This window comes from Oreochromis aureus, linkage group 4, assembly GCF_013358895.1.
Source record: "Oreochromis aureus strain Israel breed Guangdong linkage group 4, ZZ_aureus, whole genome shotgun sequence".
NCBI classification, from domain to species: domain Eukaryota; kingdom Metazoa; phylum Chordata; class Actinopteri; order Cichliformes; family Cichlidae; genus Oreochromis; species Oreochromis aureus.
The window spans coordinates 25,004,817-25,028,989 of NC_052945.1; the positions used below are offsets into that span (position 1 = coordinate 25,004,817).

A 24,173-nucleotide genomic window follows, 5' to 3' on the forward strand; every position below is an offset into this window, starting at 1 on the left:
TCTTGAACGTTGGAAATTAATCTTAGAAGTTTCTCAGGTCTGGCAAAAGTACTTTTTTTTTTTTTTTTTTTTTTTTTTTTATTGTGAGTTGCTAGGTAACATTCACACACACAGATATGTGTTACCTCCCTGATGACGTCCTTTTTAGTTTTCTGGGGGTTGCTAAAGGTTTGTCCCCCTCCTCTCAGTCATTCCTCTTGTAAAACACACACACACACACACACACACACACACACAAGCTGCAACATCTCTCTTCTTTCTTGATTGAATCTGTCGCCCCCTGGTGGTTGGCAGCAGTAACTGCGCTGTGCTTGGTAGGGAGCTGCAGACATTTAGAGCCCCACTGGTTTGAGGATTGTGTAGAGACAAAAACCAGCATTGTAAGAAACACTTTAAGCCCTATGAATTTCTTTTTTCTTTTGTTAATTTCAGGTTTTGTTTTCTTCTCTTTCTTTTAAAGCACAGATGGAATGCACCCCTAATAGCGCATAGCTGGCTCTGTACAGACAACATTTAAGAATTGTATATTTAAAAATATGAACGTGTAAAATTTAAGAGAAACACACGCCTTTGTTGTTGGGTACAGAAGGAGCCAGGTGTTCATATTTTTTGTGTGTAGGTTTCTTTTTTGTTTGTTTGTTTTGCGTTCCTGATGTACCATTGACAGGTTTTTCCCCCCTCTGTTACATTTGGATTGTTTTTCTTTTAAAAACTAACTGCATTGGTTTGTCTTGTTGAGAAGTGCAGTACAGAGATGACCTGCAGAATCACACCTTAATTTGATCTTTTCCACTTTAAAATCCTCAGTGTAGCAGCAGTGTACGACAACTATTCCTGTATATTGCCTTTTTGCTGGAAAATGTATGTTGAATAAAAATTTTCTATAAAAACAAATAGACGCACCTCTGCTGCTTATCCGTGCCAGTGTGCAACCTGTGATTCCCGGTATTTGCCAAAAAATTACTGCAGAAATTTAAGCTGTTATAAATAATTTGACCTCAAATCTGTCAAAAAGTAGCTATATCATATATCATGAAGAATATCAAGTAACGTAGAGCCAGAAATGACAAGTGACTTTTATATATCCTTTATTTTTTTCTGGGTAAAAAGTGTCATTGACATTTTAAAAAAGTGTTTTTCAAGACCGATCTAGCCAAGAGGGCAGCAGAAATTGTGAAAAAATATAACCTCACACTTCTATGAACTTACTTTAAGTGGCCAAAAAGAACTGGACTGATGACAATATGAGTACAATCACCCAAAGTCATAAAGATACTTCAAAAATATGCAATTTCTTTATTTAGGAAACGAAACTGCAACACAGATTAATACTCACTTATCATTCACGCACACATCACATCCCACAAGAATCATCCCCACCGGACTCACCCCACTCATCCGACATTAAACTGCCCACCTTACTAACTGGATCATGTCACAAGACGGTGGGCTGGCTCAAACTAACAGAAAGTTGAATATTAAATGAACAGTATATTAACTTATATAAACTTACAAACACCTGTATCAGAACTCAAATAGAATTATCCTATGAACTTACCTTTTATACAGGTAAGCAGATGTGTCTTTGGATAATGGCAGGTATTATGTATGACATGTATCCTGAAATAAGATAAACTAACAAGAAAACTTCTGTTTACCTTTGTTAGCCACTTGGCTTTGATAGTAAATAGTAGAGAGACAGTAGACACTGATGTGGCTTATTGAATGTTTTGGGCTGTGTTCAGCACAATATTAATTAGCCATTAATTGGAAGAGCTGTATTGTTGATTTGTCTGCTATTCTCAATGTATGATGAATTATAATGACTGTTTGTTAGCAATTTGCATACTCTCTCTCACTATATAAAACATTTATCTGGTTAAATTCAGTATGATTCCAACAACAGTTTTCACAATAAAATATGTTAATGTACAATCCACGGGTGTGGCTTGCAGAGGATCCACACGGGTGTGGCTTGCAGAGGATGCAATCCGCCCGGAGATGACGTTAAGACAGTGATGTTAAAACAAAGAGGTCTCACTCTTCCAAACATCTTTGCCCGGCTGGAGAACTGTCGTACTCAATCTGTACTGAGAGAGAACAAAGGTTGCGGGGGGGGGTGTCAAACTTTTATGCTCTCTTAAGTTTGAGACTTAATGCTTAATGACGAAATTGGCGCCACTCCGACCCGAGCGGACCCTGGCGGACTCACAGACTCAGAAAGTAACATCCGGCTTGAGAGAGACATCTTGATTCTCATTAACTCTCTGACTGCGCGAGTCGAGAGTGTCCAATCAGAGTTGAAAGTCGAGGCACGGAGCGAGCGGAGACACGGAGCAAGCGGAGACACGGAGCAAGCGGAGCCACTAGTTGAAATGTGCATCTTACTGTATAGACTTGTTAAAAAGATGAAAATTCAGGAGTTTCTGTATTTCTGCCTTGTTCTTGTAACTGCGTCTGCGAAAGGACATGAAAACGGTAAGAAGACTAATGCTTAGTAACTGCATTCATTTAGCGATCGATCGTAGAAATTTAAAATATAAACCACTGATACGATTTTCGCCAAAATTTATACAGTGCTGTAAATTTGAATGTTATAAATGTGTAATTTTGATTTTACAAGTCCAGAATATAATAGATAGGAGAGGAAAATGGGGAATCTGGATTACTCAAAAGACAGTTTTTGTCTGTTTGTTTGTTTGTTTTATTAGTCCTTTATTTATCTAGGTAAAAAAAACTCATTGAGAATAAAAATCTAATTTCCAAGAGAGCACATAAGTATGGAGGACCAGAATTCTTTATTTCGATGCGCATGGCTCTTGTGGTCCTCCATACATAAGTAAATAACACATACCGTAACACATTTTTACAGCGCGTATGCCAGGTTCATACCCAGAAAGTGCACTTCCCTTTTACAAGCAATCAACACCTACATGCTGTAGGTAGGTGGCGCTATTTCTCTTGACCAGAACTGAAGAAACTCTGTACTTCCAACATGATGATTAACACACACATACAATCAAGCCCATAATTATTCATACCCATGGCAAATTTTGACTTAAAGTTACTTTTATTCAACCAGCAAGTTTTTTTTTTGACTGGACAATGACATAGGCGTCTCCCAAAAGATAATAAGACAATGTACAAATTGTGGAAAAAAAACATTTCTCAGCTCTCAGTGTGGACCTGCAGCTGCGCATAATAGAAGTATATACAACTGGACAATTTAACTGTGAATTAATGAGTTTACTGTATATTTCCACTATAGAAAAATCCTTTCTGTTAGAGAAAGGATTAAACGCGTCCCTTGGCCAGCGGAAAACAAACAAACAAACAAGCCCTTGCACTCAAGTCTGGTGTGTCCTGAAAGGGAGAACCACAGACACAAATGTCATATTGCAAAATTATACCACTGAGGCATGCTGGGTAACCAGGTGACTTAAAAAAAAAAAGTGAAATTACATCAAACTGAAAAACGCAAAAAGCATCTTTTTAACGACTGACTCTGCTGCTCTTCGAGAGTAGATTTAAATTTTTTTTCGATTTTGTGACGACAAATTGAATCGTTTTTTTTAAAATTGTTTTATATTCAAAAACTGTTATTACCTTGGATCTACTTTTTTTTTACTTTTGAAAAACCTCTTTTAGACATTGGTCCAGGTTGTAGGTCTAATGAGTGACTTGTGTAAACACAAGTAAAACACACAATATTAAAAGGTGTAAAATGTGTGATGATTGTGACACACTGACCTGTCAAAACCAAAACTAAACGAGTCTCGTGGTCATTTCACAAAGTATAAAATAAAATCATTGAATAAATCTTTTTCATATTTATAAACTGTGTTTTTAGAGTAATGGAGGTTAGGTACATGTGTTTTAGGACCTTTGACTTACTCAAACATAAGGATTAAAACATGCTTCATCCTTCAGGGCGGGGAGTCATCACAGTGGTGGTCCCAGAAGGAAGAGACGCCATCTTACCCTGCTCCCTCAGGACCAAGCTGAGCCTTCAACATGAGGTCTTTGACTGGAAGAAAGATGGTCAGAAGGAGGTGTTCCTGTACTCTGCTCGCGACGAATACAATAACGGACGTCCAGGACAAGACGAGCAGTTCAAAGGTCGGGTCTCACATTTCCCAGAAGAGTTGAAGCTTGGTAACGCCTCCATAGTCATCAGAAACACCAAGCTGGTCGACAGTGGAAACTACTCCTGTATTATTCCACATCTTCAGCCAAAGGAACAAAGTTTCAACATTAAACTCATCGTTGGTGAGTTTTTCATTTTTGAAAACATCCTGAAAACACGACTAAGATCGCTGCTTTAATCAGTCCAGTAATGTAATAACTGAGTTCTGCATTTATGATGTGGTGGCTCTCACTGTTAGACTGTACAAATGTAACTACGAGGCAAACAGCAGGGGATAAGCTGATGATGCAGAGTGAAAACGTGTTGTTGTTGCTTTTCAGAACGTGTCTTTAAGGACCGATCAGGTGATGTCACAGGTGAGTGATGATGTCATTTACATCTGTGGCGTGTGCTGCAGCTCTGCAGGCCTGAGCGTCATTTGAGAAGTGTTGATACTGAACAGCATAAACAGTTCAGTTAATCAGAGTCTGTGATGCTCTGCTGTTAAAAGCAGATCAGGAGAAACGGTGTTGAACCCTGTTTTTGATCTATAACCCCAATGTGTGTAAAATGTGAATAAAAATAAAATACAATGACTTTCAGGTCTCATTAAATGATATTTCATTCAGAATAGAAGATGTTTAAACTGACAAAAAAACTTATATTTTAGTAAAAGAAAAAGGGGTCCTTTTTAATTTGATGGCAGCAACATGTCTCCAAAATGGAAGGACAGCGTCAGGTTTACCTTGTGCAGCGTTCTCTCTTCTTTTAACAGCGGTGCATAAACATCTGGGAGCTGAGGAGAGCATGTGCTGGACTTTGTGACAGGCATGCTGCCCAGTTCAGCATCCAGACTCTGCCACTATGAAGCCATGTTTTTTTTAATAGATCCAGTATGCAGTTTAGCATGATCTTGGGGAAGTACAGTATAAGAGGCCTGTGACTAGACAATATGTTGCCCTATTGAAGTTACTTGCCCACAGAGATTTCTTCAGATTTTCTGGAACTGCCATCAAATTCAAAATGATCAAATCTGGGTTCTGCTGGGAATAAAATATGGGTTTGTGAGATCTGCAAATCAGAACAGCTCACAGTTAGCAGCAACATGAAGAATCCGAACAGGTTGTTGTGTGGCCTTGTCTCTCTGTGACACATGAATTTGAAGCTTTATTCAGAGTTTTGTGTGTAAATGAGTGAATGGTGCACAGCCTCTGGGTGCAGAGTTGTAGCACACAGTGCAGATGTAAACATCAGTGACATCGTCAGCCTGTTGATTTCTCCAGATCTGTCTTTAGTCTGAGACGCTGTGGGTTATGGTCATGTGACAACACTCACCTGTAACAGTACTGTAACTGCAGTATACTGTAGTACTGTACTATAGTACTGTTGTGCAGCCAAGTGATCTCAGCATTTATCAAATTTGGATTATTTTGGTTTAATCGACTGTGAGTTAGTTTTTTATGGTGATTAATTTAAGTAAAATGTCAAACTGATTTTGTTCACATCCACCGTCATGGAAGAAAGTTACAATTACATTACAGAGTATATAATATAACAGTATATTAGTCTCTGTGACCTTGTGCCTCAGCTGTAGCTTCATGCTGTGCTCACAGGTGCAGCTCCAAAGCCTTTTGTTGGGATCCTGAGCATCACGGAGGACGGGGCGCTGCTGAAGTGTGAGGTTCCAGGTGCTTTTCCAAAGCCTTCGGTGGAGTGGAAGGACAGCGATGGAAACATCCTTCCCGCTGAGGAGCCGCGCGTGTCGTACAGAGGAGACCGCTACTACGTCAGCCTCCTCATCACTGTGACCAAGACAGACACCAACGTCTTCCGCTGTGTAGCCACACAGCAGGAGATCAGCCATGTGACTGATGATGAGATCTACGTGCCTCACTGTGGTAAGATTTCTTCTTCTGTTCTCATCCTTGTGGTAATTTTTCAGGTTTTAAAGAGACTCTGTTTAATAGTAGTTCTGTCTACTGTTCTGTGAAACAGTGCTGCATTAACTTTTTGTTTAACTTGTTTCAGGGAAAACAGCTGAGAACTGCTGTGGAGTGGGTGTGGTTGTAGCAGCATTTTGTGGTGGAGTTCTGATTACTGCAATTCTGTTTGTAGTTATAAAGTACATTAGAAGATAGCAGAGAGGTGAGAATAATAATGGATTTCAAATTTAGCATTTATTTTGACATACTGTATGTATGAGGTGTAAAATTCTCAGTATTTTATGGATTAATGCTCTGGATTGGCTGCAGATTGCAAACACCAAGTTCTTTTTTACAGCAGGTAGTTTTAGGCATATTTATGTAATTTTTCCAGCTAACAGGAGAAGAGGGAGTGTTTCTTTTTTCTTTTTTTAAAAAAACAAAAAACTCTTAGTTATCTATTATCTGCAGATGTAGATTAATAAACTGTAAACTGAGGTACAAGAAGACATTTAAGGTGATGTTAGTGCTGAGCGATTGTCTGCACGGTCTGACCGTCTTATCGTCCTGCTGCATGATCACTAAGTATTTGTCCCATCAGCACCAGGGGCAGGTCAGTGGGGGTGATGGGCTTAACATGCAGTCAGTAAAGCAGCACTGGACACTCTTCAAGTGAACAGAGATCTCACCTGACCCACAACAGTGAGTTCAGAAACTCGCTGCTATTTCATCTCCAAGTGTTAAACTCCAAAAGCTCAGGGACTCAAACCACAGACAACAGTAACACTGAGAAATCATGAGAAACTGTGGGCTGTGGATTCACCACACAGTGCCTTAAATCAGCAGAACGTGAAGCTGTAACACTCAAAGGCTGCTTATGAAATGTGGTAGTGATGGCAGCTGTTTGTTTTCTTTGAAAATGGTTTAAAGTCGATGATTGGTGATTGATCAGGCCCTGAGAGTGACAAAGATTTGAGTGAAGGAGATGCCACACAAGTAACAGATTCTACTTTTATAGATCTGAGAGGGTTTAAACATGAGTGCAGCAGAGAGTCTTCATCCAAAGGAACCAGATTGTACATAATTTAAAAAGCTTTAAAAGGTGGAGACAAAATCAGCTGCTTTTCGTTCTTACAGTATCACTCAGCTGCTCAGTTTGTATGAGCCAGACGCAGCTCAAAGCTGTAAAACTGCTGTGATTGTATTTTAGATTGAACACATTCCTGATCAGATTCTCTTTTTATTTTTGCTTTACTTTGTTGTTGTTTTTTTATGTTGAGTAAGCTTGTTTAAGGAGAGTTTGTCTGTATTTGTAAACGTGACTTTAAAAAGACTCCAAGCAATAAAAATGGTGACTTCCAGAATTATGTTGGTGCTGTTAAAGCTGATAATGCTAATGAAATACTTGTATTTAAATGCAATGCTACAATCAAAATGCTGATTATATTTTACCGTGTGTTTTATCATTATTATGTTTTGACTACTGAATTAATAGAAAAGATCTAAGAAAAAAATTGTATCCCAGCTTTTAAATAAAAACCGCCAAAACATCCTACTTGTGTGGCTGTTATGTTTGTGTAGCTCAGATATTCCCACACTGCACTCATTTTGAAATGTGAGAAATCTTCTGCAGACACGCAGACCTTTAGCCACGCCAATGATCATCGCAGCAAATAAAGATGAAGGATTTGCTTCTGTTTGTTTTCTTTTTGATCCACTGCTGATTTGGAAGATGGCGCGGCCACGTCCAGACGGCTTCCTGACCGCTCCGCACAGACTATGCACCTTTTTAGCTGTTTACTTATTTATTTCTTTGTTATAGATTCCAAAATCTTCTAGTTTTATAGTTTACAACAGCAGATCACTTCTCAACATCGGTCATATTATGTCCTCTTTGTATATATTCACTCACTGTAGATAATGTTGTCTCTCTTTTTTGCATAGTCGAGGAGCGTATCAGGTCACATTTCACTGCGTGTTGTACTCGTTTAACTATGCACGTGAAGTGACAAATGAAGAATCTTCAATCTTGAATGATTTGCTTGTTGAGGATGATTCTCCACTAACAGCTTTACTTCTTGGATGTCACAGCCACTGGTTCAGCTAAGATGAGATATAGGTTCTGGATCGAAAACAAGTCAGAAAAAGAAGATTAACATCAACATTTTAAACCTCATGGCTTTGTTCCTTTACGTCTTTCTTTTTAATCTAATTACAAGATGCAGTTCCCACATAGTCCACCAGAGGGCCACCACCTGCACTTTGTGATTAAAGTGTGTAGCAGATAAGGACTTGTATTGAGTTGTACTAAGCTAATCTAACAGCTACTTTTGGAAACTCGAAGGATGCACAGATATAGCAAACAAAGACAGTGTAGATAGTAATGGAAAAACAATACACTTATCCATGTAGGGAGTAGCACCTGATAGCGTTCTGTTCTCTGCCTTGTGATTGGTGGAGGAATTCTGAAAGGAAGTTAGGTGTGTGGGGACAGAAGCTGAGAGGAAGAGAGGTTCATACAGGTGTGAGTGAGTTTGATCCATGGTGAAAGAGATTTGATGTGTTGGTTATTTTTTTTATAGTTTATTTGGATGAAGTGGTAGTTTTAGTGTTAGTCCACACAGTCTTGTAGGACTCATTTCTTTCTGTTCTGCTCTTTCCTTTCAACTGGTTGTAGCAAAGGGTTGGATGTAACAGCATCAGTGTCACTAAGAACGATTAATCTAACAATGGGAAAAAAGGCTGTCATCAATGAAGACATGTGACCAGGGGTGGTGCCAGCGTTCTGTTTTTGGACTGGCCTTGTAATTACACAAATAAATGTGTTTAATAGGATACTATCATTTTGATTTATTACAAGCAGATATTCTATGGTATAAATTAAGAATACAGGACCTTATATATCAATGATCATATCTGGATTAATTTTCCAGACAGAGATTCAAAGTGTAATTAAATCATCTTATTCAAATGATAATTCCCATACAGATATGGTGTTGGGCAGTTGCCTGCTTGGCAATTGACCTTTGTTGTTGGGTACAGAAGGAGCCAGGTGTTCATATTTTTTGTGTGTAGGTTTCTTTTTGTTTGTTTGTTTTGCGTTCCTGATGTACCATTGACAGGTTTTTCCCCCCTCTGTTACATTTGGATTGTTTTTCTTTTAAAAACTAACTGCATTGGTTTGTCTTGTAAAGAAGTGCAGTACAGAGATGACCTGCAGAATCACACCTTAATTTGATCTTTTCCACTTCAAAATCCTCAGTGTAGCAACAGTGTACGACAACTATTCCTGTATATTGCCTTTTTGCTGGAAAATGTATGTTGAATAAAAATTTTCTATAAAAACAAATAGACCCACCTCTGCTGCTTATCACAGGTTCCTCAAGCCAGGTCTGTTTATTTTGGGCTTCAGCTTTTATATGAATCACAAAGGCAGAATAAAGGAAGGTCAGGCACAAGTAGGGCTTTTTAAAGATAGCGTTTTTATTTGCCACCATAGATCCATTATAACTGCAGGTGTGGATCATCAACTACAAACCTACAAATGTGTTGAACAGCCACACCCTGAGTGTGCTTGACTACGAGATCTTTGATACTCAGTTGTTTTTAACGATGCTTTCTTTATGATATATTCATAGGAAAATGTAGGATGGAGAATGTGTAAACATGCAAACAAAACTGAGTAATCATCTGATTCCTAATCTGTGCATTTTGTCATGCTACTTGTTGTGTTTGAGCTCACCTCGCTCAGGTTGATCTCAATATTTTGCGCCTTTATCTGGGACCAAGTTGTCTTTGAACTGATCAGCCAGAGAGGCAGTCTCTGTAAAAGAAGTCACAAAAAATACTGAGGTAAGACAGCGTGAGTGAAAACTATATTCAATAACCTTGGCTTTAAAACAGCCTGTCTCAGGTCAGGCGCTGTTTTCAATAAATTGCATGCTCAAAACAATGTTTTCTCTCACTCCCATTTCTTCCAGTTGCATGTTGAAGCTCTACTTGCAACGTTGTTAAGATCCAACCATGCAAAATAGGATTTTTTTCAATTTTTCAAGTGGTCTTAAACTTTTGATTGGGAGTGCAACTTGTTATTAATTTCTGGCTCAGCAAACAAGCAGAAATTTGTTTTTGTCACGGCCAAAAGGCAGAAATAGGAAAACGGATTCAAATGCTGACTGAGACAACTGAGAAATGTGATAACAATACTTTATTTACAAACTGTAAGGGAACACTTGAAAAATCAATGATGTACTGTGAGCTACAATATAACCAAGGTAACGTATATGGAACGGGATTATTCCTGAATCTTTTTATTGACATTGTCTTATACTTTTGTGTCTGCTCAGACGTTCGCCCACTATCTGGCCTTCTGTATGCCTGCTTCCTGAACTGACTGAACTTGCTAATATTTATTAATAACGTATTAATAATTAATAATATTAATGTGGTCGCCTGCTCGTCTCGCTGAGCTAAACTGGCGACCCTGTGTTACATGTTTTAACATGACTGCACTATAAGTGGCTGATAGCTGCTGTCGTAAGCTGTTTGTTCATGTCGAACATGCACACGGTCTACGAATGCGAGTTTCGAACGCTTGCCATAGTGTGATGTCATAAAAGGGATTTCCATGGCTCTCTTCTCCCATTAGCGAAATGCTTTTGAACAAGTATGGAAGCGGATAAAGTGCCGAAAATTTTAATCTAAAAATGACAGAAATAAGTGAACCAAAAAACAAAAAACAGAGCAGCCATATGGACTTGCCTTTGCTGGCACCAGATATTTGTGGAAAGTCAAAAGTTATCTCGATGAATTATCAGATGAGTACGTCATAAACTTTAACTCACCAAACTAGCAGCATAAATTATGATCTACAGACAAACATCGTAAACCAGATAAAGTTCTGTCAAACTTAATCAATTTAAATCTTTTCTTTCAGCCAATGGGAAACTGTCAATCACATGCTAGCTTTCTAAATTGGCACTCAGCCATCAAAACAAAAATGTTGTAAAAGGGCAGGGAGATGCAGAACTCAAGAGAAAAACTTCTCTTGAAGTTTTTTATATCAGTTTCTTTTGAAGCTGATATAAAATTGTATCAAACTCACACGGACGCAAAAGATTTGGACGTTTTTGGAAATCTAGCAAGTGTGAAATGACTTGCTCACGGGGGATTGTTGGGATTTCTGCTTTGATATATTGGGGATTTTACCTTGCAATATAGGTCCTTTCATACTTGACAACACAATAAAATACAACAAAGATCAGAAGGTTTCTGTGATTTGGATTTTTATTTATTTATTTATTTTTTCTTTTCTTTTGTTGTTGGCCCTGAGATGCCAAACGGACTGCAACTTAAGAAAACACTAGCGATAAGAAAAATGCTGTTTTGTTTTTGTTTTTTGTGTGCTTTTGCAGCATTTTTCAGGCCCCACCATAGGCTTAGACATTTTGATTAATTTCAATGAAGTATACTTTAGTTTTATTGTTTTACTTTGATGCTATAATAGATGTTTATAAACTTCAGTTATATTTAAGATTATATAGCATCATGGCAAAACAACAGTCTCCTCAAGCTGCTTTATACTGTAAGGTGAAATCACTACAGTATAAGCCAGACAAACCCCAACAATCCAATGATCCCCTATGAGCAAGCACTGGGCGACAGTGGGGAGGAAAAACTCCCTTTAGGAAGGAACCTCCAGCAGAACCAGGCTCAAGAAGGGGCGGCCATCTGCTGCGACCGGTTGGGGGAAATGGAGAGAGAATATAGGGAGACAAGATGAAGTATACTTCTAATGGCCTATTACAGGGGTGCCTGCAGGACACCGGCTCTCAAGGCCTGGAGCTGGCCACCCCTGACCTATTAGATTATTTTTGATTAAATTATTAAATTATTCAATACCCTTTTGAATTTTTAGCAGTTAATTTTTAACAATGAATTGGTGGTAATCCATCATCAGAATTGATGAAAGGTGGTGTTGATGGAGACTCTACAGAGGGGGATACACTGGGGAAGGCATTCCTACACGTCTGCCAGGGTGTTTTGGAAGCACTTGAGTATATTTAGTTTGCACCAGAGGTGGACGAGGTTTAATCCGTGGAAAGATCTGAGACGGAGTCGGAGTCGCCCCATAACATCTCCCCATCCCGCTTCCATGGACCAACAATGCGAGCTTTTGTCCTTTCTGTTTTTCTAATTTAAGCTCGAGTTGAACGTCTTTCATTCTAGATTTTAGATGACCTATCTCTTTTTCTTCATCGTAAGCCTTTTTGATAATCTGGTTCATTGGTTCAACGAGCTCCTGTCTTTCTTTGAATAAAGTGTGTTCAAAAGACTTTACCATATCATTGTACTTCTTTTGAAACGATACAAGCTCCTGTTTTTTCGCTTGTAAAGCTGTCTCTAGATGCTTGCATGTGGTACGTAGACTATTCAGCTGTTTTTCAAGATTCTCCTTCGTTATTCCAACAAAGGGGATGCCTTCCACTCCGTCTACGTATTTCTTTTTCAAGTTGAGGAACATATCCCTAAATTCCACCTTTTCTTCTTCTCTGAAGTGAGTTGCATGCGGAAATGCCTTTCCAAAAGACAAAACGCACTGATACAATTCCTCTTGGAAGTGGCGCTCTTTCTTCTCCAGCCTATTCGTTTTTTCTATCCATATTTTTGTTTGCTTTTTTGTGGAGCACAGTTGCTCTTCCAGTGAGACCTTTTCACTCAGTGCCTTATTGTGTGCCGTTTTCACTTTATGCCTGTCCAATGCTGTCTTTCTGTGTTCTTCCTTTTCTTTGCTTAGGGCCTTTTTTAGGTCGGCATTTTTCTTTTTCAGAGAAACAAGTTCATCTTCGACCGTAGCCTTCATTTTCTTTTCAAATGCCAGAGCCCTAAAATATCTCTGACATTTGCGATCTAACTCCATATACTGGGCCTTTTGTTCGTTGATGATCTTCCCCATTTGATCATTCTCGTCTGTTAACTCTTTCACAGTTTTAACTTTCAGTTCGTTTTGGTCCCTTAGGTTTGTATTTTGTATATAAAGGCCCTCGATCCAATACTTCGAGGATTCACGTTCCGCTTCGCGTTCTTTAACTGCACTGATGGTCACATGTTTACGAATTTCCACTTTCTTCTCAAGCTTTTCAATATATTTATCATAAATTCCTATGGCGGTTTTTAACTTTATTCTTGCAGCATAAGCTTTCTGTGTGAGTTCTGATGTATTTTCATCATGAAGTTGCTGCATCTGATTTTTCTCCTCTTTGTGGCGTTTCACCAGTAAGTCAACGACTTGGCTGTTGTGAAATTCCTGACGTGCAAACTTTTCTTTTTCCGTTTCCAGCAGTGCTTGTAGTACTTTAACTTCTTCCTCATGTTTCCTTTTAAGTTCAGCCAGAGTTTTCTTTGTCTCTGCGCGGAACTTTATGAGAGCTTCGTGGTCATCTTTTATCGAGTTTAACCTGTCACAGATATCGGTCCTGTCATCCATGATCAAAGACAGCATCTTATTATTCTGCCTAAGTTCATTGTTTTCTTCAGTTAGATCCTCGATCTGTTTCTTATTGACTGTATGTTGTTTTTTATAGTATTCAAGCTCTGTTTGAAGTTTTGCAACTCCATCAATCATTGGATGGAGTTTTTGGTCAATCTGGCTGGCATACGTGTCTTTTTCTTTTTGACATTTGCCTTTTAAATGGTTAGCCCTTTTTTTCCAGATATTAGCATCTCTGTCTTTCTTAGATTTTGAACTCATTTCTGCTTTTTAAATGCCGTATCACTCCAACAATACCAATGCCGAAAACATACACAGATTATTTACACAACTGAACCCCTATTTAAGGGTTTTGGGACATCAAAGAAAACAAAAGATCAAAGGACTCTCATTAAACGTCACCACGTGTGACCTGCGACGTCATCGGCTCCACGGTTTCTTGTGTACTTTTAAACAACAGATTCGGGGTACGCGGTCTTCATTTATCCGCCTAGGCTCGGCTAGACGCGCTGCTGGTAACACCCGCCTTGAAAGTCTGCTGTCACACGGAAACCTGCGACAACCACACCTTAAACAACTGGGAGTAACGTTTTTCTTACCGGAAGCCCAGCGACAGTCAAAAGGTAAAATCTCACCTAAACGCAGAATAAGAGGACAATCTTTTGAGAAACTGTATTTTATTGTAAGATTTAGCTCAAATTTTACTGGAAAAAATAAAACTTCCCAAATAATTTTTTTTAAAAAGTTTGCAAAACTAAAAATCTCAAGGTCTAGAAGCACCAAAAACAGAACTATATTATCTAAGTAATCATATCAAATATCTTATTAAATGGTTCAATCCGAATTTTGTATCAGATTCGTATTTCTCTCTCGCCGGGGTGAACTCATTGTGGGTTCACGCCCTCGGCCCACGCCCCTCGTAGGAAGAAACACCTGAGCCTCATTAGTGTGGCCAGCATTTAAGCCAGGGAGCGACTTCTGTTCTTCGCTGGATCGTTGGCTGTGTCCCAATTCAGGGGTCTGCACGCTTGAAGTACGCGCACTACGCGTACTACGTACGGTGCGTACTATAAGTACGAGAAGTGCAGAAGTGAGAGGCTTGTGAAATGGGACGGTCTAGCCTTCGTCGTGCTGCTCAGGTTGCCTAGCAACCACGATACTAACCGCGAGAAACGTTACATACAGCTTTGTTTGACAGAAATGAAGGAGAAAAAATGTTTTGTTGGTCAATCATTTTTGTCATGACATCACTTTGATTAGTTGAGTATCTGAGACCACGGGAGTGTAAAACATGATTTTTGGGCCTCATTTCTGTACTGAACAGTCATTTTAAGATTAGTTAGTAAATAACAATTAGCTAATGTTGTTCATGAGACTAAAATCATCTCACTGTGGTAATGTAAATATAATATGGCCAATATTATAGTATTGTCACATTATTATGATATATATATATATATATACGTATATATATATATGTGTGTGTGTATATATATATATATATATATATATATATATATATATATATATATATATATATGTATACGTATATATATATGTATGTATATATATATACCTATATATATGTATAGGTCCCTCATCCTATTCGGGGGGGGGGACCTATGGATAGATGTATGGATCGATGTAGCGGTTCCGAATGACAGCAATATCAGGAAGAAGGAACACGAGAAGCTGGAGAAATACCAAGGGCTCAGAGAAGAGCTCGTGAGGATGTGGAAGGTGAAGGTAACGGTGGTCCCCGTGGTAATCGGAGCACTAGGTGCAGTGACTCCCAAGCTAGGCGAGTGGCTCCAGCAGATCCCGGGAACAACATTGGAGATCTCTGTCCAGAAGAGCGCAGTCCTGGGAACAGCTAAGATACTGCGCAGGACCCTCAAGCTCCCAGGCCTCTGGTAGAGGACCCGAGCTTGAAGGATAAACCGCCCGCAGGGGCGAGATGGGTGTTTTTTTTAAAAATATATGTATATATATATATACATTACAGCAGTGAGCTTGAACAAAGATTCAAGTTGCAGTTATTTATATGTCCTATCACCTTAAATCTTCACTCAAAGACAGGTATCTTTGACAGTGTATATATAGATGTATTATACATAAGAGACAAATATTGTTTGTTTAATATGTTGGCATTATTACATTTGGCTCAATGCTTACATACATGTGTAAAAAGGAAAATGTACAATAGAATGAAGAGTAGACTGATATATTAAATATTCCTTTATTGGGTGAGAAAATCAGACCATGTCATAACTGCTTTAAGTCATACAGAATAGATATCAGAGCCTTAAACAGGCTGACTTCTGCTAAATGGGTCAAACTTGGCAGAAAGTCTACAAACACATAACATCCTTATAGAATATGATGTAACACTATAGATCAACTTACCTCAGAATATATAAAGCATATAAACAATTACAACAATATGATGCAACAAACACAGCAGTGCTACTAATCCAAAATACTCAAAGCTTCATAGAACTGAAACAAACATTTATTTTTAGCTCCATTCTGCTGCTGATACATACTTTAGGTTTCTGAATATTAAACTTGTCTCTGCCTTTCATAGTGTGTAACTTGAAGGCCCTGAGTACTTTCTCCCACACTGAAAACACTGGAATGATAACATTATTTGAACATTACCTAATAAGACTGATTCAGGACAGACAATTAGTTATTTTAAACTTTCCTAGCAGTCCTTCACAAACAGGGAACAGTCTGTCTATTCTCTCCATCTGTCAGCTGCTGCTGGCTCTTCCTCCTCCTCTTCCTCACACACTGCTGAGTTTGTCCTGGTGGATCATCAGGGGTGCAAAGCCTCACAGATGATGTGCAGCAGTGGGTCCCTCAGTCTGTCCTCACTCTGGACACTTGCAGTTGTCACATATGGAAATCAAATGTGTGATAAACTGCAGGATACAAAGACAAGTGTAACTTATAAATACATGTTCATACTTTTATTACACAATCAGAGAGAAAGAAACAGAGAGCACTGACAGACAGACAGGTGACAGTCTCAGGTGTATACACTGCTACAAAACAGCACAAGAGAAGGAGGATTTAGTGTTTGTGTTATTACGAGTGCTAAACAAGAAGAGTTCCCAGATGGTACAGTGGACACATGTGTGACTCCTGTGATTAAAGCATCTTTCTTTCAGCTTAATGAGTGAACCGTCAGCTCGTTCAAACACACGTTAAAGTCCGTTTGGCTCGACACCACCGAACAGAGGCAGCAATATAACATAGCTAACATTAACAGTACAGTGAATCCTGCTTGTGCCGTGATATTCAGGACTGCAAACCGAGCAGCATCACTGACTTTCAGCTTGTTGTGTTTGTGGATATATGACTGACTTTAATTATCCATAAAATCATCACATTATCTGTAAGATTAAGGTCGACTATACATATATATATATATTTAGAAGTAGAGGCTTTAAAACCAAGTTAACGCTGAAAGTACAAACATCACTAATGTCACACAACTTTGCCGACATGTGGCCAACAGTAATGTTTTAATATTCTTCATTATTAAACATTTGCACATAAATAAGTGACATCATATTCAGTACTTACATTTGACAGTTCACTCTTCGGCCGCTCCCTTCTGCCGTATTTTGCGGCAAAATTATCCACACCCACCACCGCGCTATGAATTGTGGGATATATGGGACCACGAAGCGTGCACCGGACCACGCTTGATATTTGGGGAAATCGACAGCGCATTTGGAGTATGCATTTGAAGTACACTTCGAATTGGGACAGCCGTCGTCGCGTGGCGGTGACGTAATCGCACTTAAAATGCGTACTTCAAGCGTGCAGATCCTGAATTGGGACACAGCCGTTGTGTGTATCTCGCGTTAGTGAAGTCAAGCATCCGCAAGTTTGTCCTGTCGTGTTTTAGTGCTTTTGTATTAACACGCATTTCTCTGTGTATAGACTCCCTGGACTGTTTCCCCTGTGGCGAGAGTCGGAGAGAGAAACTGGTCTCGTGTGTGGATTGTTTGAAGTGGAATGAGTGCTTTCCCCCTGGAGCCCTGTCCCCGCATCTTTTGTATATACACCCGGTGGACAGATGTGAGGCAGACTTGCGTTTCAGGAGCTGCTACCGACAAACCAGCAAAAAAACACCAAATGTGTCATCTGTGACATTTGTGAGGTTATCTCAAACACACTCCGTCAGTCTTGTTGCTGTTGAACAACACAATGCTTAAAAATGTCGCGAGTTTACCTGGTGATATTCTCATGCGCGAGGGGATCACGAAAACTGCAAACAAATAACACCCCGCCGATGCTGTTCACAGGACAGCAAGAGTAAATGATCGGGAGAATCTTGTCGTTATCGTTCCCCTCGTACGTTTCATTACTCAGATTTCAGTGTTTTCGCATCACAACATGCAGTTTACTTTTTGTGTTCACTCAAATGAAGTCGAGTCAACCAGCGCCACTTGTGGCCAAGTGCCATAGCCTACCTACAGCCAGATTAACTTGTGACACACATCTGCACCACGTTTGAATTCTTTTCATGACAATAACTTTCTATTGTGTTTGTTTGTGCGTCGTGCAAATAAACCTTTGAACTGAATGAAATGATATCATGTATTTATTTTTGGCCTACATCAGTAAGAAATGCCAAATTATATACACAAAGTTATAGAAATCACCACTCATCATGATTTTAATATTTTTGTTTTCCATAACAATGAAATACGCCTTGAACAAATATCACACATCAATATTTTGTCACATCACATCCTGTAAGCATAGTCTGTGTCTTTTCTCTGGAGATGAACATTTTCAGCCAATATAGGTAATTCATCAACATGGCTGGAGAGAGTTGGTAGTTATATACAGTCTGTATAAGTGTGGTTAATCTAATAAATATTTGTAAGGAGATTAGTGTGAATGTGCAGTTAGTGTGAATTTACAGCAGTTACAGTGATTAGTTATAAACAGAGCCAGTGTGATTGAGCGGATTTAAGAAAATGAGTGCCTCAGGTGTGTTGATTGGTTTGTCGTGTGCTTTTGAGTCTAGAGGAGAGTTAGAAATCTTTTGTTTTAAATCTAAGTTAGGAAGATTCATGATTTAATTTCCAAAATTGCACATGATCAATTTCAATCCATCCAATTTGTAGCAGATCCACTATCACATAGCAGCTGGACCAGTCTCAAATGAGGTCAGTCCACTACTGCCACTTGTGGCCAAGTGCCATAGCTTACTACTAGATGAACTTGTGACACATCTGCACCTGCTTCTATGGCCACATTGAGAAGAGGCTGAATGGCTGCACTTACTCCTGATGCATTCAAATCGACCCACAAACATGTTGAAAGATGCAATGCCAGCAATGTGGATTGTCAAGACTAAAACCAATCATTAAGCAAAGAAAACAGGGATCATAATGTTTTTGAGAGAGGCACTGGGGCCGAAGCAGCTGCTCACCGGCTATTAAATTTAAAGCAGGGAAGACGGAGTATGGCAGACTACTGTTAAATTTTGGACCTTGGAAAGCAAAATCCCGGCTTGAGAGTAACATCTTGATCCTCTGTTGTGGTGCAGGAGGTGCTTTTGAGGCAAGGAACTAAAAGTTCGCTCACTTTGAGGTGAAATGTGCATCTTATTGTATGGTCTTGTTAAAAAGATGAACATTCAGGAGTTTCTGTATTTCTGCCTTGTTCTTGTAACTGCGTCTGAGAAAGGACATGAAAACAGTAAGAAGACTAATGCTTAGTAACTGCATTCATATTTAGTGATCGGAGAAATTTAAAATAAAAAAAACACGAATATAATTTTAACCTAAATTTATACAGTGCTTCAAATCCTAATGTTAAAAATGTGTAATTTTAATTTTATGAGCCCAGAATATAAAAGATAGGAGAGGAAAATAGGGAATCTGGATTACTCAAAAGAAAGTTTTTTTGTTTTGTTTTGTTTTCATTATTATTAGTCCTTTATTTATCCAGGGAAAAATATAATTGAAATTAAAAGTCTCATTTCCAAGAGAGACCTGGCATCATGGCAGGAAATTCAAAAATACATGCACCACATAAGTACATAACAGTTTTTCTATTGGATCAGACCGTCACAGTCCTGATGCATGAGACGTCAATGTTTCATTCTCTTCACCCACGCTACAGGTGGCGCTACTTCTCTTGACCAGAACCGAAGAAACTCTGTACTTCCAACATGATTATTAAACACACATAAGTTGACTCACGGTTTAACATCTCTTTTCCACCACAGCAAAAACTGCAACATGGGTAAGAACGAAGTATAACAGCTACACAAACACATCAAACTTTTCTTTTTATGGTTTCCAAATTTTCCCAGATTTCTTTAGTGCTGTAGGGAGAAATAGAACCGTGTTTCCTGGCTATTATTATTATTATTATTATCATTATTATTATTGTTGTTGTTCTTAGTTGTTGTAGTAGAGGTTTATTTAACTCACAGTTTATTAACTATGAATAAACAGTACTGTACATAAACCCGTCCCTCGGCCAGCTGAAACAAACAAACAAACCCTCTGCACTCAATCCCGCTGTGTCCTAAATGAGGGAGAACCACAGACACAAATGTCATATTGCAAAATTATACCACTGAGGCATGCTGGGTAACCAGGTGACTTAAAAAAAGTGGAATTACATCTAACTGAAAAACACAAAACAGCTTTTTAAGGTGCGACTCTGCTGCTCTCCAAGAGTAGTTTTTAAACTTTTATTCGATTTTGTGATAATTTTTAAATTGTTTTATATTCAAAAACTGGGATTACCTTGGATCTACTTTTTTACTTTTGAAAAACTTCTTTTAGACATTGGTCCAGGTTGTAGGTCTAATGAGTGATTTGTGTAAACACAAGTAAAACACACAATATGAAAAGGTGTAAAATGTGTGATGATTGTGACACACTGACCTGTCAAAGCCAAAACTAAACGAGTCTCATGGTCATTTCACAAAGTATAAAATGAAATCGGTGAATAAATCTTTTTCATATTTATAAACTGTGTTCTTAGAATAATGGAGGTTATGTACATGTGTTTTAGGACCTTTGACTTACTCAAACATAAGGATTAAAATATGCTTCATCCTTCAGGGCGGGGAGTCATCACAGTGGTGGTCCCAGAAGGAAGAGACGCCATCTTACCCTGCTCCCTCAGCACCAAGCTGAGCCTTCAACGTGAGGTCTTTGACTGGAAGAAAGATGGTCAGAAGGAGGTGTTCCTGTACTCTGCTCGCGACGAATACAATAACGGACGTCCAGGACAAGATGGGCAGTTTAAAGGTCGGGTCTCACATTTCCCAGAAGAGTTGACGCTTGGTAACGCCTCCATAGTCAAACACCAAGCTGGTTGACAGTGGAGACTACTCCTGTATTATTCCAAATCTTCAGCCAAAGGAACAAAGTTTCAACATTAAACTCATCGTTGGTGAGTTCTTTGTTTTTGAAAACATCCTGAAAACACGACTAAGATCGCTGCTTTACTCACTCCGGTAATGTAATAACTGAGTTCTGCACTTTGATGTGACCTGTGAGAAGTTTTAGAAACACAAAAATGGAGAACTATTCCTTTAATGCTGAGGTGGCTCTCACTGTTAGATTGTACAAATGTTGTACAATGATGCAGAGTGAAAACGTGTTGTTGCTGCCTTTCAGAACGTGTCTTTAAGGACCGATCAGGTGATGTCACAGGTAAGTGATGATGTCATTTACATCTGTGGCGTGTGCTGCAGCTCTGCAGGCCTGAGCATCATTTCAGAAGTGTTGATACTGAACAGCATAAACAGTTCAATTAATCAGACATCAGTAAAGTCTGTGATGCTCTGCTTTTAAACACAGATCAGGAGAAACGGTGTTGAACCCTATTTTTGATCCATAACCACAAAACAATCCAAAACAGCTGAGACGCTGTGTAAAATCTGAATAAAAATAAGATCCAATGACTGAACTAGACTTTATGACAGGCATGTTGGTGAACCATCTAGACTACATGCTGCCCAGTTCAGCATCCAGACTCTACAACTATGAAGCCATGTTTTTTTTAATAGATCCAGTATGCTGTTTAGCATGATCTTGGAAGTATAAGACATTACAATACAGATACAGAGTATATAATATAACAGTATATTAGTCTCTGTGACCTTGTGCCTCAGCTGTAGCTTCATGCTGTGCTCACAGGTGCAGCTCCAAAGCCTTCGGTGGAGTGGAAGGACAGCGATGGAAACATCCTTCCCGCTGAGGAGCCGCGCGTGTCGTACAGAGGAGACCGCTACTACGTCACCCTCCTCATCACTGTGACCAAGACAGACACCAACGTCTCCCGCTGTGTAGCCACACAGCAGGAGATCAGCCATGTGACTGATGATGAGATCTACGTGCCTCACTATGGTAAGATTTCTTCTTCTGTTCTCATCCTTGTGGTAATTTTTCAGGTTTTAAAGAGACTCTGTTTAATAGTAGTTTTCTCTACTGTTCTGTGAAACAGTGCTGCATTAACTTTTTGTTTAACTTGTTTCAGAGAAAAAGCTGAGAACTGCTGTGGAGCTGGTGTGGTTGTAGCAGCATTTTGTGGTGGAGTTCTGATTACTGCAGTTCTGTTTGTAGTTATAAAGTACATTAGAAGATGGCAGAGAGGTGAGAATAATAATGGATTTCATATTTAGCATTTATTTTGATATAATGTATGTATGAGGTGTAAAATTGTCGATATTTTATGGATGAATCTTTTGGTTTTAAACATTTTTTCATGACGGCTCTGGATTGGCTGCAGATTGCAAACACCAAATTCTTTTTTACAGCAGGTAGTTTTAGGCATATTTATCTCATTTTTCCAGCTAACAGGAGAAGAGGGAGTGTTTCTTTTTTCTTCTTTTTAAAAAAAACAAAACTCTGAGTTATCTGTTTTCTGCAGATGTAGATTAATAAACTGTAAACTGAGGTACAAGAAGACATTTAAGGTGATGTTAGTGCTGAGCGATTGTCTCCACAGTCTGACCGTCTTATCGTCCTGCTGTATGATCACTAATGCTGTGTCCCATCAGCACCAGGGGCAGGTTTGTGGGGGTGATGGGCTTAACATGCAGTCAGTTAAGCAGCACTGAACACTCTTCAAGTGAACAGAGATCTCACCTGACCCACAACAGTGAGTTCAGAAACTCGCTGCTATTTCATCTCCAAGTGTTAAACTCCAAAAGCTCAGGGACTCAAACCACAGACAACAGTAACACTGAGAAATCATGAGAAACTGTGGGCTGTGGATTCACCACACAGTGCCTTAAAATCAGCAGAACATGAAGCTGTAACACTCAAAGGCTGCTTATGAAATGTGGTAGTGATGGCAGCTGTTTGTTTTCTTTGAAAATGGTTTAAAGTCGATGATTGGTGATTGATCAGGCCCTGAGAGTGACAAAGATTTGAGTGAAGGAGATGCCACACAAGTAACAGATTCTACTTTTATAGATCTGAGAGGGTTTAAACACGAGTGCAGCAGAGAGTCTTCATCCAAGGGAACCAGATTGTACATAATTTAAAAAGCTTTAAAAGGTGGAGACAAAATCAGCTGCTTTTCGTTCTTACAGTATCACTCAGCTTCTCAATTTGTATGAGCCAGACGCAGCTCAAAGCTGTAAAACTGCTGTGATTGTATTTTAGATTGAACACATTCATGATCAGATTCTCTTTTTATTTCAGCTTTAACCTCCTAGGACCTGGTGTCCACATATGGGGACATCACATTTTGGGTTGTCTAGACCACAATACTAAATTTTGCTCTTTCAGATGGCTTTCAAATGAGCCATATTGCTCAAACAGGCACAATTGTTCTTTCTCATTTTGTTTTTGTACTCAGGAAAAATGCTGCAGTGTTCAGACACCAAATAAAGAGTTTTGCACATCATTTCTCAATTGTGACTTTGTAGTGTTCTATAGAACACTACAAAGTCACAATTGCAAAGAGAAATTAAAAATGCATGCCATGAAAGAGTTCGGGTCTTAGGAGATTAATTTGTTTTTCGTGTTCATGTTGAGTAAGCTTGTTTGAGGAGAGTTTGTCTGTATTTGTAAAAGTGACTTTAAAAAGATTCTAAGCAATAAAAATGGTGACTTCCAGAATTATGTTTGTACTGTTAAAGCTGATGATGCTAATGAAATACTTGTATTTAAAAGTGATGCTACAATTAATAAGCTGATTATATTTTACCGTGTGTTTTATTTATATTATGTTTTGACTACTGAATTAATAGGAACGATCTAAATCATGACGTAAACATTTTGTATCCGAGCTTTTAAAAAACCTCCAAAACATCCTACTTGTGTGGCTGTTATGTTTGTGTAGCTCAGATATTCCCACACTTCACTCATTTTGAAATGTGAAAATCTTCTGCAGCCACACAGTCCAAACCACGCCAAGGTAGATAAGATAAAGATGAAGGATTTGCTTCTGTTTGTTATCTTTTTGTTCCACTGATGATTTGCTTGTTGAGGATGATTCTCCAGTAACAGCTTTACTTCTTGCATGTCACAGGCACTGGTCCATTTTAGTTCTTTTCAGCTAAGATGAGATATAAGTTCGGGATCAAAAACAAGTCAGAAAATGAAGATTAACATCAACATTTTAAAAC

General features: G+C 38.9%; 1 protein-coding gene and 2 long non-coding RNA genes across 4 annotated transcripts; 2 read left to right on the forward strand and 1 right to left on the reverse strand.

Annotated features, from left to right (window-relative positions):
• Nucleotides 1–52: 52 nt before the first annotated feature.
• LOC120439802 lies at nt 53–9,391 on the reverse strand. Its single transcript, XR_005612780.1, has 2 exons — nt 9,073–9,391; nt 53–568 (listed from the first exon to the last, which is right to left on the reverse strand). It is a non-coding gene; the product is annotated as an uncharacterized LOC120439802 (long non-coding RNA).
• On the forward strand, nt 2,330–7,595 carry LOC120439801 (V-set domain-containing T-cell activation inhibitor 1-like). 2 transcript variants are annotated; one of them, XM_039610880.1, is made up of 5 exons: nt 2,330–2,478; nt 3,931–4,269; nt 4,468–4,503; nt 5,740–6,024; nt 6,155–7,595. In XM_039610880.1, the coding sequence occupies exons 1-5, from the start codon at nt 2,376–2,378 to the stop codon at nt 6,262–6,264; spliced, it is 873 nt and encodes a 290-aa protein (XP_039466814.1). In that variant the 5' UTR covers nt 2,330–2,375; the 3' UTR covers nt 6,265–7,595. The 2 variants fall into 2 exon arrangements, with proteins under 2 accessions (XP_039466814.1, XP_039466815.1); XM_039610881.1 differs by lacking the exon at nt 4,468–4,503.
• Nucleotides 9,392–14,002: 4,611 nt separating the features above from the next.
• On the forward strand, nt 14,003–23,840 carry LOC120439803. The gene is made up of 4 exons (XR_005612781.1): nt 14,003–14,160; nt 20,650–20,983; nt 21,733–21,942; nt 22,073–23,840. It is a non-coding gene; the product is annotated as an uncharacterized LOC120439803 (long non-coding RNA).
• The last annotated feature ends 333 nt before the right edge of the window (nt 23,841–24,173 follow it).